This window comes from Anoplolepis gracilipes, chromosome 10 (assembly GCF_047496725.1).
Source record: "Anoplolepis gracilipes chromosome 10, ASM4749672v1, whole genome shotgun sequence".
In the NCBI taxonomy this organism is placed as follows: Eukaryota; Metazoa; Arthropoda; class Insecta; order Hymenoptera; family Formicidae; genus Anoplolepis; species Anoplolepis gracilipes.
The window spans coordinates 5,826,250-5,842,796 of record NC_132979.1 but is presented as its reverse complement, the minus strand read 5'-3'; the positions used below and the strand labels follow the sequence as shown (position 1 = coordinate 5,842,796).

General features: G+C 36.1%; 1 protein-coding gene across 8 annotated transcripts in view; it reads left to right on the top strand.

Moving 5' to 3' along the window:
* The window catches only part of Ca-alpha1d (Ca[2+]-channel protein alpha[[1]] subunit D), a 68,807-nt gene that overhangs the window by 16,436 nt on the left and 35,824 nt on the right, over positions 1 to 16,547 (top strand). For all 8 annotated transcript variants that reach the window (XM_072900706.1, XM_072900705.1, XM_072900704.1 and 5 more), the window contains exons 2-10: positions 2,205 to 2,783; positions 3,054 to 3,159; positions 7,511 to 7,650; positions 11,013 to 11,119; positions 11,560 to 11,712; positions 13,509 to 13,711; positions 14,392 to 14,495; positions 15,523 to 15,683; positions 16,150 to 16,252. In XM_072900706.1, the coding sequence (XP_072756807.1) occupies positions 2,419 to 2,783; positions 3,054 to 3,159; positions 7,511 to 7,650; positions 11,013 to 11,119; positions 11,560 to 11,712; positions 13,509 to 13,711; positions 14,392 to 14,495; positions 15,523 to 15,683; positions 16,150 to 16,252 (1,442 nt within the window). In that variant the 5' untranslated portion in view covers positions 2,205 to 2,418. The remainder of the gene's footprint in view (positions 1 to 2,204; positions 2,784 to 3,053; positions 3,160 to 7,510; positions 7,651 to 11,012; positions 11,120 to 11,559; positions 11,713 to 13,508; positions 13,712 to 14,391; positions 14,496 to 15,522; positions 15,684 to 16,149; positions 16,253 to 16,547) is intronic.

Below are 16,547 nucleotides of genomic sequence, written 5' to 3'. Positions count from 1 at the left end.
ATATACATATATATGCAATATTATAAGATAGAAATAATAAAATAATATTTTACAGTAAAATGATAACGAGAGAGGGATGAAATTATTTCTCGATTTATTTCACATTACATAAAGACAATAACTTTTTATTTTGTCAAGCTATTATATGTATGTTCATGGAATTAGAAGAGTTCGTTTATATAATGATACAAATATCATAAAATTATATATATACATATATATGCAATGTTATAAGACAGAAATAATAAAATGATAACGAGAGAGGGATGAAATTACTTCCCGATTTATTTCACATTACATAAAGACAATAATTTTTTTATTTTGTCAAGCTATTATATGTATATTCAGGCCACGTATATATCTTTATATAAATGTATTTTTAGCTATATACACCTTTATCAATTTTTAAATATAGAAGATTATTTTCAATTTTTTGTAATATTTATTCATTAAAAGCATGCTTTATAAAATCTGATAAACACGAACACGTAAAGTAGTTATTAAACTCTCAAAAATATAATTTATTGCGGAATTCCTATTGCTAAAGAATCGATTTCAAATCAAATCTTTTTACGGATTAGCAACGTGGATTAGCAACGAATCGACTAGATTGATCACGACCTTAAAATTGGATTTCGTAAACTTTGCGCGGCAAGAAAATCGTTTGAAAAACCGATACGCTCGTTAAATCACGAAGAATTTGTCTGCGTAACAGTAATCTCCATGAACGATTTATTGTACGCGATAGTAGGATTATGGGGTCGGGAAAGCCTCAACCGCTCATACTATAACGCAAACATTTCAACAGATTTCTATCGCGAGTAATTGTCATGTTACCACGTACGATCTACGCGTAATTTACATGCGGCTTTAGCCGCTTTCGAGACTTGGAATGGGAGGAATAAATTTAGAGTGCTCGATAATTTTTTACTGTTCCCGTAATTTTGCTTATAGCTTATAATAACGACTCATATCTTCTTTTGTATCTTTATTAGCGTGAAATGAAAAGTCTGTTTGTATAACGAGATAAGAAAACGATTATCGTTGTTAATCTAAAATCTAACGTAAAAGTAAAAGAAAAGTAAAAATGAGAATAACTTAAAATATTTCCCGTATTGTTCGAAAAATAAAAACTGAAAGAATTAGAACAAGAATTTATTGTATAGAAAGCTAAAAGACTATAAATTAGTCTTATTATTCTATCAGTGGGGTAATAAATTTTCGATCGCTTCAAATGTTTTCCGCAAAATTGAAAAAAATAAACGAGCTGACTCTTGGGAGAGAAACACTGCAGTTGATAGGGTAGCGCCGGGCTCGTAGAAAAGCTGCCCCCAAATAATCGTCGTTGTCTCGAGTTCTTTTCATTCGGTAGCCTTGTTATTTTTTTATTGCACCCATGGTGCAATTGAAAGGCTGCGCGCTATGCATTATCCCTCTTGAATTGAGGAGGCAGACAAGGCTGCGCGACCCCCGTTGCATTGTATATATTGCTTCTACTCGGTGGATTTGCTCCATCAAAGGTATAATTGCGTCGTTGAGACAGGAATATTCTCAAATTGCCTGGAATATCTCGTTTTTACGCATAAAACGCGTAGGTGTAGGATTGCTACCTTTGCGTGCGTGCTATTCTCTTCTTTTATATCAACACATATACGTACGTATAATCTACTCTCTCTTTCAACAGCGTCATATATACATTACATCTAAATAGTCATGTTCAATGTGTGAAATAAACGTGGAGATATCAACATTTATTATTCGCGATACAATCTACTCGCTTGATTAGAAAAGTTACAATACTCGAAAAAAAAAAAAAAAAAAAAAAAATCGTAACATATATTATGTATTAATAGCTTCGAAATAATAAAGCGAATCATGGAACAATTCACTTTTCTCTCGCTGTAATTTACATTTTAAATATTAATAATTATATTCACATTGTTTTTATTAAGTATAATCAAGTGAAAATTGGATGTTTGGCATTTTCGGAAATATGATATTTATATCTATGCGTTTCGAGAATATTTTCGCGAGAGTGCACATCGATTCGCGCTCGTGAATGCATCGCGGGCGTTGGTTCATGAATAATTACAATTTATAGAGTACTACTCACCGCGATGCGCACTTGCCGACTATTAGGGCCAAAAGGGTTCTCGTTATCTCTGTCTCTGTATCTCTCATGAACCTCGACCTTTCAACCGCAGGTCACGGAGGGAGCTTCGTAGCAGCCCAGTGCCGTAGCATGCCGGCGAGCTGCAGCGCGTGGTGGGGCGCCTCTGAGACACCGCGTCGATCGGCGTCGATCGCCTCCATCTGCTTGGCCGGGCAGCAATCGTTGGTGCGTCGCCGTAGGAGAAGAAGAAGAAGACGTGATCGTCGTCGTAGCACGGGAAGCACGGAGCTCGACACCAGCGACCGATGAGCGCGGGGGGGGATGGGGGCTCGGCGTTGGGCCCGCCTGCCCGGCTGCCGGGGGCCCAGCCGACTGCCGCGACCCCCTCCACCGCGACCCCCCCCATTGTCGGCCAGCAATCAATCGTCGGTGGTGTCGGTGGCACGCCGGATGCCGGACAGCTGGCGAACGCGCATCATCAATCGCCACCCCCGCCGCCGCAGTCGCAGACGGGCGCCGCCGGTGCCGCCGGCGCTGCCTCCAAGTCGGCCCAGAAGAGGCCCGTCAGACGGGGTGGCAAGCCACCCCCCGACAGGCCCGTTCGGGCGCTCTTCTGCCTGGCCCTCACGAACCCTCTTAGGAAGATGTGCATCAGCGTCGTGGAATGGAAGTATCCTTTGCTCATGAGATTAAAGAGTTAAAATCGCGTAACGATGCGGGGGAGGGTTGAAGATTCAAGTTTAACGAACTGACATTTACGTATTTGACTTTAATAACCGCTCGTTAATTGCTTTGTAGATTGACCCTAATTCGAGTTTGAATATAACGATAATATGAGGGTTGATATTGGTGACGGTTTTTGACGACGGAAAGAATTAACGCGCGAATGACCACCCTTATTTTCCTTAAATCCCTCGATTTTATCAACGTCACTTTACAGACCCTTCGAATGGCTCATTCTTATGACGATATTTGCGAACTGCGTCGCTTTGGCCGTCTACACGCCGTATCCTTATGGCGATTCCAACCTGACCAATCAGTACTTGGTAAGTAGTCGACATATTTTTCATTATCGTTATTTATTTACTTATAGAGTATATTTATAGAAGTTCGATTTTATTTTTGTGTTAAAAATTATTTATTAAATAAAATTATTTTTTTTTTTTTTTTTTCATCGAGGCATTCCGTCTAAATAAAAGCAGAAATTGAATAATGTCTAAATGAAGCGTGTATTATTTTATGAAACGTGTATCTATATTTAAGTAAAAATAGAGAAACCTCGAAAGAGACTAAAAATAATCGCGAGCAAACGGCAATCATCCCGTTATGAAAGGCGTCGCCGGGAATCCCTTTGTGCGATTTCACCGAATGCGAAATAAAGCAATTTTGCCAATCGTAATATATGTATATGTATATACATGCATATGTGTGCACATGTATGCACGTCTAAATCGATGAGTGACCCCCTGCAACAATAAGAGAGTGGCGGTCCCGTTCAACGAACCACGCGAACCTCTATCGAGTTATCGATTCCGAGACGGCACTGGCGGGGTTGGTGGCATGAAACTTATTCGAGCTGAAAGTTCAATAATTGTTCAATTTTGCTCGAGATCGGTGTGCATGGCACCCCGGGCGCTATAATTGGAAGGCGCAGTTTCACATGTAGGCCGCTGTAGCGCGAGGATTAATTGAGGGTACTCCTTTCCCCCCCCCCCCCCACACACACACCCTCCCCTCCAATCCCTCCGGGTGTCGAAAATTGCTTCAAAAGTCATTGACAGTTATCAATCGAAGGCCACTCGAATTCATTCACAGATAAAATTCGCCACATTTGAGCTCGTCTGAGAACCTGCGAAATCGCTTATGCAAGATGAGAAACGAGATTAACTCGCGTTAACGACGACTCAAAACTGAGCTTTACGTCGTATTATGCATGTACTAAGTGGGGTCGGCACGTCATGTCTCATCAAAGGGTGCGACTTCGTTTTGCATCTCTCAAAGGGCACCCCTTACGCGCTAATTGATATCGAGAGGAAACTTCGTTGGGCTAACGGGAAGTTCGCGGAAAATTATTCGTGCTAACGCGAAGAGTGTATGTGAACTGTGCAGATCTGTTAATTAATTTAGTTTCTCTTTTATCGAGAAAATAAATATACATTTAATAAATATACAGAAAGATAGATCGAGAAACGTCATAAATTAAGAGTAAATAATTGAACGGTACACATGTAAGTAAAACTTCCTAAACTAAATAATTAATAAAGTAAAGACAGAAAGAGATGCAAATCTTGTAAAATGACTCGGGAAACAGGCAGATTTCCCTTTTTTATAGGAATAATTGTTATTTGCAATTTACTTATAATCTAAAAAAATTTATGACAAAACTATATGTCCTGTTTATTTATATTTAGTGTTTTCCTTTTCCTTTACTGTTTGTGCGTCACTCTTTAAACATTCCCTCTCTGAGAAACGGGGAACGGGGAACAATGCCTTTGGGAAAGATTTGCGAATCCAGTCACAAACTCCAAAAAGTCGCAAATCTTAAGATCGATCTCTCTAAGTCTTCTTTAAAAACTTCCAACTTTTTCATTCTCCTCCCAATACTCAATCGAGATAAAACTCCGACAACTCTGATATCTTTTACCACCACAAGATTTTGGAACTATATAAAAAATTCGCAATATATGTATATGTCGTTTCATGTACGTATGTACATATGTGAACATTTTTATGTATATTTATTATAGTTTTTAAAGATAAAATGACAGAAAAAGAGATTTTTTTTATCTTGAACATAAAAAATCATGCTCATAGAAAAAGAGCAGTATTAAATATAAAGTTATCTTTTTTCATTAATATGAATACACACACACACACACACAAAATATATAAATGTACATTTTATATATAATATATTTCAAAATCTTTTAGTAAAAGTTTTGATCAAATATCGCGATTATAAATTTCAATCTATAATAAAGAGTCTTTAAAATTCCATACAAGTTCTATTAACTAGTTTGCCACGCGATGTGCAAATATGTGTCGTAAATCGAACAGATCTAATCTCTCAGACAACATGAAATATTCGTTAGGCCTAAACACGATCTAGCATTTAATATCGCAGCGGCGAATCTGTTATTCGACAGGCACGTTTGCGTAATACCTACTTTCCTGACCTTACAACTTGCTCTTTCCGTATTTCGCCCACGTGGTGAACAATGTATTAATCCTCATGTGAATAAGTAAAAAAATTATGCGTGATACAAATGCATTTTCTAATGAAAAATGCCGATCTAATAATAGAATATAAATGAAGTGTGTTATATAATGAGAAGATTGATAATTAATTAAAGCAATCTAATTTATATTTATGGGACCGGTCTTTAGAGAATAAAGTTGACAATTTTGAAATGAAAAATAATTTATCGTGATTAATATATACATATGTATATATTCTTTTTATTTCACTTTTATTTCACTCGGATAAAAATTTGTTTAATCACCGAACTATAACGAATTATTCTCAAATTTTTATAATAGAACTTTTACATCAAAGTAATAAAGCATATTATGAAAAAGTAATGAAGTATTAATTTTTATTTAGAAAGTAAATCTTTAAAAATCATGCTATAAATTGTCTAAAGTGAGAAGATCGGCAGTTAATTAAAGCAATCTAATTTATATTTATGGGAAAGGTCTTTAGAGAATAAAGTTGACAAGTATGAGAGAAAAAATAATTTATCGTGATTAAAATGTGATTAAAACACATATATATATGTACACATATATATGCCAAACAATTCTTTCAAAAAAAGAAGAAATTTTTAATAGAAGAAATAATAAAGTATTGAAAAGAAGAACGAGCGTGAAGAAAGAAAGAAAGGAAGAGAGAAATAGAGAAAAGGAGAGAGTGAGAAACAACGTGATTTGTCAAAACTTTCTACACAACTTTGCACCCTCAAAGTCACGTAACGGCGGCGCCCACGTGTCATGCATCGGCGAGCAATACGAACGATATAATGTGCGCTCGAGCTTATTTCAGCGAACCGATAATCGATCGATTTTGGAAATTAAACGCAATGGATGCCGCGCAGAGAGAAAGAGAGAGAGAGAGAGAGATAGAAAACTAGAGTGAGAGAGAATCCGTGTCCTCTCTCTGTGGTATCCGCTTTCAACTTCCCCTTTAACGTCCATACCCTGTGTATACCTTCTCTCTTCGTACGGCAGCTTTTTTCCCCACCTCTGATGTGTAGCGAGCGTTCTCTCTTCGGCCTTATTTTTAACCCTCCGCTTCTTCTTTTTGTTTCGCCTGTTTTTCTCACCAAGGCCTATACCGGTTTTTCACCCCCCCCCCCTCCTCCTCCCCTTAATCACAATCGTGCCATGCGTCGATTAATCCTTTTACGCGATGGCCGGCGATGCTGCTGATACTACTACATATGAGTCATACTAATGGGGGGGATGATTGATGTCAAAAAATTAGTTTTAAACTTGCACATCTTTGCTTTTACATTTTTTACAAATATATTTACAATTAAAAGATAATATTAAATTTTTACGAATTGTGATCATTCTCTATTTTATAAATAATATATTTCGCGAAAATCCAATTTTTCTGCTACATCGCAATCATGATTTTATCAATTTTTATTATTCATATTATAATTTTAATCATCTGTAAAATCACTTGTAAAATATGCTATGATAAACGTTCAACAGTGTTATACAGTTTTGCAGCTGATATGGTAAGTAATTAATTCCGCGGCTTGATAATGAGTTGATTAAAGTTTCGAAATTTGGAGAGTGCCTTCTATTAAAGTTTTCGCTTCCTTGAATTAACCGTGACGGAGGAAAGTTAATGAGACATTAAAACGAAAAAAAAAAAAAGGAAAGGAAACAGCAACAGGTTACATACAATTTATCCTAGAGAGGAAAAAAAAGGCGACGAGTTTACAAGTCCCATGTAAAAAAATATCGGCGCGCGTCGGCACCCTCTTCTGCGTAAACGGCGATCACGTTCTCGTCGTAACTCGTTGTAATCCAACTGCAACGCGGACGCTCGTGCTTTAAATGTTTAACATCTGTGTACGCGTGCGCGCGAAATATTGTCTTCTCGGGCTCGTTTTTAATTGCAATCCGCCGCAATTTGTTCCCGTCGCTTTCAATTACCCTCGCTTAACACGAACGTGTTTTGCCGCGAAATTGCGGCAATGCGTCTTATCGCTCGATACTTATCAATCGTGGCCTCTTTTCAATATTAAGAAAACTTTCCTGGACTTGCGACTTTCGCTTTGAATGCTCTTTTAGAGATGATTGATCAACCCTAATATATATATATATATATATTTTTTTTTTTTCCTATTTCCTACGACGACTTTTTCCTATGGTATGTTGCAGGAGAAGATAGAGTACGTTTTTCTTGTGATTTTTACGGTGGAGTGCGTGATGAAGATCATAGCTTACGGCTTCGTCGCCCATCCAGGAGCTTATCTCCGCAACGGTTGGAATTTGCTGGATTTTACGATAGTCGTGATTGGGTGAGTACATCAATTTAATAAATTTCCACATTTATTTTATGTTTTGTCCACAAATAGCTGTAGGACTGATTTTCATTCATGAAAAAAAAAAAAAAATAACTTATTGCAGCTTTTATTTTGGTAGAATTAATTTCACGGATAAAATATTTTTATTTATATATTACATTTTTAAGGTCTTAATATATTATAAATTAAATTCCCTGTAATTGGATTGAATCAATATTAGGATTACGTTAGCGGATGATATGTTCTCATTTACTAACATATTTTTAAAAGAAGCTTATCTTCTCTAAGTTTGAATTTCTCTTTTATTAATTATCCGTCTCCTTTTATTTGAAGTTTCTAATGAAAAATCGGTTCAGAAAATCAAGCACTTATAACGTCTTAATGTTATACGCGGCGTTTGTTTTCTGATAAACTCATTTTCCTCCAAATTGAACAAGCGAGAACTAATAAAGATATATATATCGCATCTAACAACTTGTATCAATTGCAAGTTAATTGGATCAATGTCCATGTAATCGATAGTGCGTGACGGTCATATACACTTTGCCATTGGATAGTTTACACCTGGTAATGTTTTCCCTCATACAATATCGATAATATCCGCCAAAATTCACAAATAGCATCGACAAGTCGTATAACTCGATTACCTTGAGATACTTCGGTAAATGTTGAACATTAATAAACATAGGAACAAAAGTTATTTTCGCAACTCTGTATATTAACAAAAATTCAGATATATAATAGTTACATATAAATATTATATAAAAAAAAAACTATATAAAATAATTTCATATTACAGAGATAGAGAGAAGAATCAACAAATTATCGACAATTGTTTTATACAATAGTATCATAAAAAGCTCTCTTACTAGCAAGCTTTAATATTTATAAGAGTCAGAGAGGCGAGTCTTATAAATATTAAAGTGATTTCGAAAACTCCGCCCTCCTATTGTGTACTGATTATACAGCACGGGAACAAAGTTACTCTCTTCGGAGTTATCGGAGTATTTTTGTGTTTTCGCGTATAGTATATGCATTAAAAAAGCCAGCGAACGTAAGTTAAAAAAGGCGAACGGGAAAAATTGTAAAAGTTTGCGCTTTATCTCATGAAGACGCGCGCGGGCATCCGAAGCTGTGAAGTTGATGAAATCGGTTCGAGATTGATTCACGAACGAGAGTTGATCCGATGTATTTCGTGGAGCGAAAATAAAACGGAACTGGTGGTGCGCGAACGAGTGAGAAACGCCGGAAGGATGGCAGGAAGGAAGGAAGGAAGGAAGGAAGGAAGGAAGGAAGGAAGGAGGAAATCGAAAAATCTTTTTCGTCTGGGGGGTGACGGAATATCTCGTACTCGAATTATTACACGCGCGAGTTAGAGAGTTAATTGACGACATAATCCCGATGTACTCGAGCGATCGGTCGACGTAATGTCGCGACTCATGCGTGTAAATTAAATCCGGCAGAGTATAACAGCGATCGGGGATTGAAAATTCATGAGCGCCGTTCAAGTCTCGATATTGTCCCCAATAGGTCTACCTCCCCCATTCCTCCCCTTGCGATGGCCGAGCATCATTGTAATTAATATCTCAGCAAATTGCTACACGCGGGGAATTTGTACTCGCGACTATTGACTTGTACATGTATTGGTTGTGGGAATAAATTCACCGAAAAAATTATATTCTTATTTTTAAAATATTTCATTTATCTTTATAATATTATTCTGTAAAAGCGCCTCAAGATAATCTTTTTAATTTAAGAGAGAAATTCTCTAAAAAGTAAAGTAATCTCAAATATTCTTATAATATATAAATCTATATGCTGAACGGGATATTTTCTTATCATTATATTATTTACATTTAAGATTATTAATTCTAATGATGAAACTAACAAACATTTATTATTTATTAAAACTTTAACAAGTTAAATATAAGTTTTTGCTTAATTTAGAAATAAGATATTCCAGAAAATATCACTTAAAGAAGAGAATATATCCTTATACATTAATTTATTAAGAATCAACTTGTAAAGTATACATATTTTGAGAATATATTTTTTTTACGGAGGTGTACGAAGAATGTGTACTTTTATCTCGAAAAGCATAAAAGATGCAACGTTGCGTATTTTTGACATTTTCTGAAAATATTCCGATCCCCCTCTCTTTCAGAAATTTCGCGGATAAAAAAGTATTTAAAAAATCATTAATCGTGATTGCAATGCCGTGTGCGAACGGTATCCCGGTACCATAATCCATCCGCGCCAGAATCCCGATACATGACCCCTATATGCATCTATTACTACCACGATATATCGCATACGCGCTATATATACATGACGTAAATAATGGTACCCTATTTACGCGATCTCATCGATTTTTACAGAGTAAAGAGACGAGAGGGAGAGAGAGAGAGAGAGAGAGAGAAGCCGCACAGATACACGCGCGTATGTTATATAAAATTCCCGTGAGGAGTTTGACAAGCAGAGCATGTCGCAAGCAATCCCTCTTTGCGCTGTTTCCTCTGGTTAATGATCCGCGATTGCCGCGACGCGAATTTATTTATTCCGCGTGGAGGATTGTTGGCGAAAATCTATCCCGGATTACGGCGTTTCGTATCGACAAGCGTAACTGTGTACCTATTTTCCGGAGCGCACGCTTCGGGTATAACACCAACGTGACGGCGCTTCCTCTCCTGCCTGATAACTTTATCGCCCTCGGTTAACGACACGGCGAATCGATCCGTCTTAATGTCCTACGGGAGAGAACATGCGCATCCACATTTCTCTCCTCTCTCTCTCTCTCTCTCTCTCTTTCTCTTTCTCTCTCCGAATCGACCATTACGTAACGGGCCATTATTCAAATGACACGCAGCCTAATATACGAGGAAAATGCAGTCGTCGGTAACATTCGAAATTGTCTCATCGGGCGAGAAATATTTTCTTCCGGTCGGCGGTTTCATTTCGCTCGTTTGCGATAGCGTCATAAACTTCGTGATTCGTTGAATGTTTGCTGTAGTTTAAAGATGTGATGTTAAAAAAAAAATTATGCTCTACCAGACGCGATAATTTTGGAGAATGGTATTTTTTCTCAGAAAAAGAGATCGCGATATCTATCGTTTATTTAGGAAGAAGGGGAAGCTTCCTTTTCCTCCTTTTATGCTTCATAAACGTTCTCATAAATGCCGCCATGCGGCGTTTATAATGCTATTAGCCTTGGCACAGAAAGCTCTTTTCTTCAGGGACAAATTATCTTCTGGGAAAATGACTTTAAGCCTATATTATAAAGTCTTCATTTTATTATCAAATCATTAATCCTTGCTTGTCCGTTGTATAGAAAAATTTTTTTGCATTCCTCTTTGTAGAATGATAAGCACGGTGCTGATGATGCTCATGAAGGAGGGTTTCGACATCAAGGCCTTAAGGGCGTTTCGTGTTCTACGTCCTCTCAGGCTGGTTTCCGGTATTCCAAGTAAGACTTTTCACTGAAAATATTGATTCTGTCGCGACGTAACATCCAGAAATTAAATAAATTCAACTTGGATACGATCCATGAAATGTTAATACAATCATATAAATTTTTGTTTCACTGGAATATATTATTTAGCTGTTTAAAGAGAGAGAGAGAGAGAGAGAGAGAGAGAGAGAGAGAGAGAGAGAGAGAGAGAGAGAGAATTAATAGTAATTAATGTGTCAATTATTTTTGTTGCAATTAAATATCAAGGAATTAATTTGTAATTTATAATTGAGATGTCAAAATAATTATAATTACTTTGCCAGAACATATTATTTAATGTTGTTTAAAAAAATTAATAACAATTAATGTATGTGTATGTGTGTGTGTGTGTGTGTGAGAAGAAAGAGAGACGCGTAATTAACGATAGAAATAAATTGATTCGTCATTTTGCGTAGGTCTTCAAGTGGTCCTAAACTCTATTTTGAGGGCGATGGTACCACTTTTGCACATTGCTTTATTAGTTCTCTTCGTCATCATCATTTACGCCATCATCGGCCTCGAGCTGTTCTTCGGAAAGATGCACAAAACATGCAGACATAACTTAACTGGTAAGTGCACGTTCTAGGATTGCTACGTGTCCTGATAAAAATTTAACGGATAACGTGCTTGGCAACGGCAACTCTCATGACGGCAAACGTATCGCGGATCGATGTTTGCGCAAGATGCTCTTAAATTTATTAAATTGTGAATCCCCCGAATCTCTCTCCGACTCAGATATTTGGCTAAGAAATTTAATTTGGACATTATCTTAATATTATTTTATAATTAATTTCATAGACATATATATATGTCGCTAAAAATTAATAATATTTCTTTAAAGGCAAATCTAAACTTTTTATTAAAAAATTATATTTAAATATATATATTTATATGTATTTATACATGTATATATACATTATATTATATACGAATATACAAAATACATATATAATATTATATATAGAATTTATATAGTACATATAATACATATATATACGTATAATACATATCAAGGACATTATTCTTTAATCGTGAAAAAAAATGTATACATTGTCGCGTTTATAAAAGTGCTCACTCATGCAATTTATAGCGAATTCTAAAAAAACCTATGAAACTGAAGTTACATCGAAATTTCCGTTCAGTCTTAATACACGCGCTACCAATTTGTCTGCATTTGTTAGCTATAAAGAATTAACGGGGAGTTAGAAAGCAAAATTTATTTGGATCTGTTAGATTATTTAGGAATAGGTCTCGGTAAGGGTCGCCCCCGTGAGATTCGACGAAAAAATCGAACACGTCGGGACCGAGGAATGGCAAAAGACGAAGGAAGAGGAAGGGAGGGAGGGAGAGGAGATTTGGCGAGGGGCCCTGAGGGGAACTCCCAGCTTTAGCCTCCTAACACACTTTACGCCGGGACGGCTATTTTAGATATGATTCAGCCGCGAGACGCGGACGCGAAACTAACGTCTAATTATTATTAGCGCGAGGGATAGGCGCGCGCGGCTTGCGTGCCGCACGGCAAACAGCTGATTCACGGGAATGCGTAAAATAGCGGGTGGACGTTGCCGGGCCCGGGCGATACAAAAAGATGCGTCGAGATGCGACGAGAAAGAGAGAGAGAGAGAGAGAGAGAGAGAGAAAGAAAGAAAGAAAAACAAATTCGCGCAAACTCACATCAAGCTTCTTTCTGATAAAGTTTTTTCTTCTAATATTTTTGCTTATCTGTGTATAAATAGAATTAATAATAAATAGTGAATAATAGAATTAATTTATATTAATGATTATTAATTAATATATTGCTGTTGTATATGTATTCTTTATGTTCTATCATTTTTATGTAAATATATACAGGGTCGTAAAGAATGTTAATCTCTAAATACACAATTAAAATAATTACTTTCACTAATTAAAATGTATGTTAATTACCTTTTTATGACATGTTAGATATTTCTCTGTCCTATATTTACGTATACTATTTATATCAAAATTAAATTATTATTTTAATTTGGAAAGAGGTCCAAATACGATTTGTCGCGTTGACAGAGTTGGCTCAAGTGTATTTAAAGTTTAACGAAGGAACGGGCTTAATGAAGCTCTTTTAATTGACCTATGTATCGGAGAAATGCGAGACAGAAAGATCGATAAATCGCGTTAGCAAAGGAGAAAAAGTGCTAGTCTCGAGCCACTTTGCATAGATATACGTATAGAGAAATATATGCAAACACTTTAACGATGTATTACGACGCGTTAAACTCGTTGATCTTGCAACTAATTCGAAATTTTTAGCTGGGGCTGATCTTATTATGGTTTCCGATCGTCGTTTATCTCGCCAGGATTAAAAGTTCGATTCCCCTTTGTATCGCAGACGAGATAATGGACGGTCCGATACCTTGCGATACCGGCGATAGTGGCTTCCAGTGCTCTCGCGTCGGACCCGATTACTACTGCAGCAAACAGTTCTGGGAGGGTCCCAACTACGGCATCACGAATTTCGACAACTTCGGACTGGCCATGCTCACGGTCTTCCAATGCGTCACCCTCGAAGGCTGGACAGACGTGCTTTATAATGTAAAAATATGTCCCATACGCGATATATGTCTTGTCAAACGAAATTTTCACGGAGACAACTCACATTAATACTTGAACAGGGTGTCTACTTGAATTTTTTGATTATCAGAAATGATTCTGACTTAATCTTCCAGATATATTTGTCGAAAATTCCAGGTAAAATTAAAGAACTTTTAGAGGCGAGTGTTTTATTACGCGGGCTTCTTAATTTTTCTATTCATACAATCAAGAAGGAAAAATAAAAAGTCACTTAAGTTTCAAATGATTAGATTTGAAAAAATAATGAAAAAATTGAATGGCTTTCATCACAAGTATTTTTTTTCGCTTGATATTTTGCGAAGACTTGTTGGCGATATAAAAGCAAAATAATCAAAGAAATAATTTAAAAAATTCTCTAAATCTCTAATAAAATTTCATGAAGATTATTTGATTTTTCAACCCTTAAAAATTCCAGATTTTCTAGGTTTTTTTTCAGAGAATAGACACTCTGTTGAAGTAATTAATATAATTAGTATGTACATGTAATAAATTGATGTGTTACTATATATGAAAATTTACTTATGCCTTGCTATAATTAATTATTATTTTATTTATTCGATTAATAGTGAGTCTATTAATTTTACGTTAAATCAAGATTAATTAATCATTAGTTCAAGACTTTATAATCATGTTAAATTTAGATCGAGGATGCGATGGGGAGCTCGTGGCAGTGGATCTATTTCATCTCGATGGTCATTCTTGGAGCTTTCTTCGTGATGAATCTAATTCTTGGTGTGTTGTCTGGGTAAGTGTCAGGAAAAGTTTTGCGCCGTAAATAGTTTTTATTGCGATAAATAAATTTTCAGGAAAAAAGTACGCGGTTCTAAATTCACTATAAAATATTAAGAATGATAAATTTCAATATTATATCTACTTCATCTAAACGTAATGTTGATACAATGACATGAATCTCGATCCTTTCGGAGGATATAAGTCGATCGGCTTGCGATATCTATCCTCGCGGAGTTTTACAATTCCCGATGAGGGGACAAGATAAAAATATCTTTTTCTTAGGTTCATACACATGTACACACGCACACACTCCATTGCGTATCGGTAAAGGATGCGCGGCTAATCAAGGCGTGAAAACGGTATCGATGATAAGCGCGATTTAACTTCCTTCGCTTTTTACATTTTATCCATCGCTTAACGCATCGCGCACAAACATTATTGGAAACACCGCACACACATGTTCGAAATACATTTCATATAGATTGCTCGGAAATTATCCAGTCGTCAAAATGTCAGATGGAATGTTTTAAATGTGCTTGCTTCCTTGAGAAATAATAAAGAACTCGGAGAAACACGATTAAAATCTTCCTTGGTTCAACTTGGGTTGAATATAATCTTATATGCTAAAATTTATCTCACCAAATGAAAACTTTTAATTGGAATGTGCTTTTATCAAGAGAGGCTTTATTCCTCCGAATAATTAGATCCTTCTTAGATTGTCGCTTTTCTTTTTTTCTTTTTTTTTTCTTTTTTTTTTTTTTTCATAAAAAGGAGAGATTGTAAGCAAAGAGTCTTTTCACGATTTCTCGCGATGTACGCATGGACGCATTTACAAAGACATACTTGTTTGTCGAGTGAGAGATCGAACAAGCGCGGACAAATAAAGGGAGGAGTCCCTTTACTCTTCCTTTCCCTTCGCTTTTCACGCCCGTCTCGATTTCCGTTTCATCGCCTTTGAATGTTTCAATTACGTACCAAACGCATATCTCTAATCATAACGCGACGCGATTGTACATGCGTCCGTCCCATTTTTGGTGCAGTGAATTCTCCAAGGAGAGAGAAAAGGCGAAGGCACGTGGCGACTTTCACAAGCTCAGGGAGAAACAGCAGATCGAGGACGATCTCAGGGGTTATCTCGATTGGATAACGCAGGCCGAAGACATCGAGCCGGAGACAGACGAACCGAAGCAAGACGGAAAAAGTATGTATGTCAGATAAAAAAGTACATGCATACTAGAGATATTATAAATATAATAAATTTATAATACCATATATACAATAATAATAAGTATTATTATTATATTTTAATTAATAAAAATATAAAATATGTTGGAAAATAATTGGAAACAAATATTTTAATAATTAAATAAAAAATATAAATTAATAATTTTCACATATTGTACATTTTAAAAAAAAAGAAGGAACAAAATATATCGGAAATAACTATACATGTATATTTACATAAAATAAATTTATACGTAATTTTCTGAAAATCACATCAGTATTTATGCAACTGAATTCATATATAGTGTTTATGTAAATGCAAGTATATAGAAGTGCATAATGTAAATTCGGAAAGTTGTTCATTAAACTAAATTCCGCGAGATGAAACTTTCTCTCCCTAGTCAGGGTATGCTAATTAATCGACGGAGTTTGATATTACATAGCCAAGCAACAAAACGAAATAGAGAGCACGGATCAATTGGAGGGCGATGAAGAAGGTATTCAACAAGAGTCCGTTTGGAAAAAGAAGAAGCGAAATCTAGAGAGGTAATCGATTTTTGCGACTCTTACGAAATTAAATTTTTAAAAATAGTATATAAAACTCACGATGGAGCTATTGTTGCATATATATATATATATATATATGGGGGATTCTACATGGTGTACGTGATAGATTTGAGAAAATTCCTTCTCCGAAATACCATCGCGGAATTCTTACGCGTATATACGAACGTCTCAATAGAGATCAAAGCGTCATTTATCTGAACAAGTTCAAAGAAGTTTGCTAAGCGCTCATATACACGCGAGCGAGTGGGCGAAAGGGCAAACTTTAGACTTACAG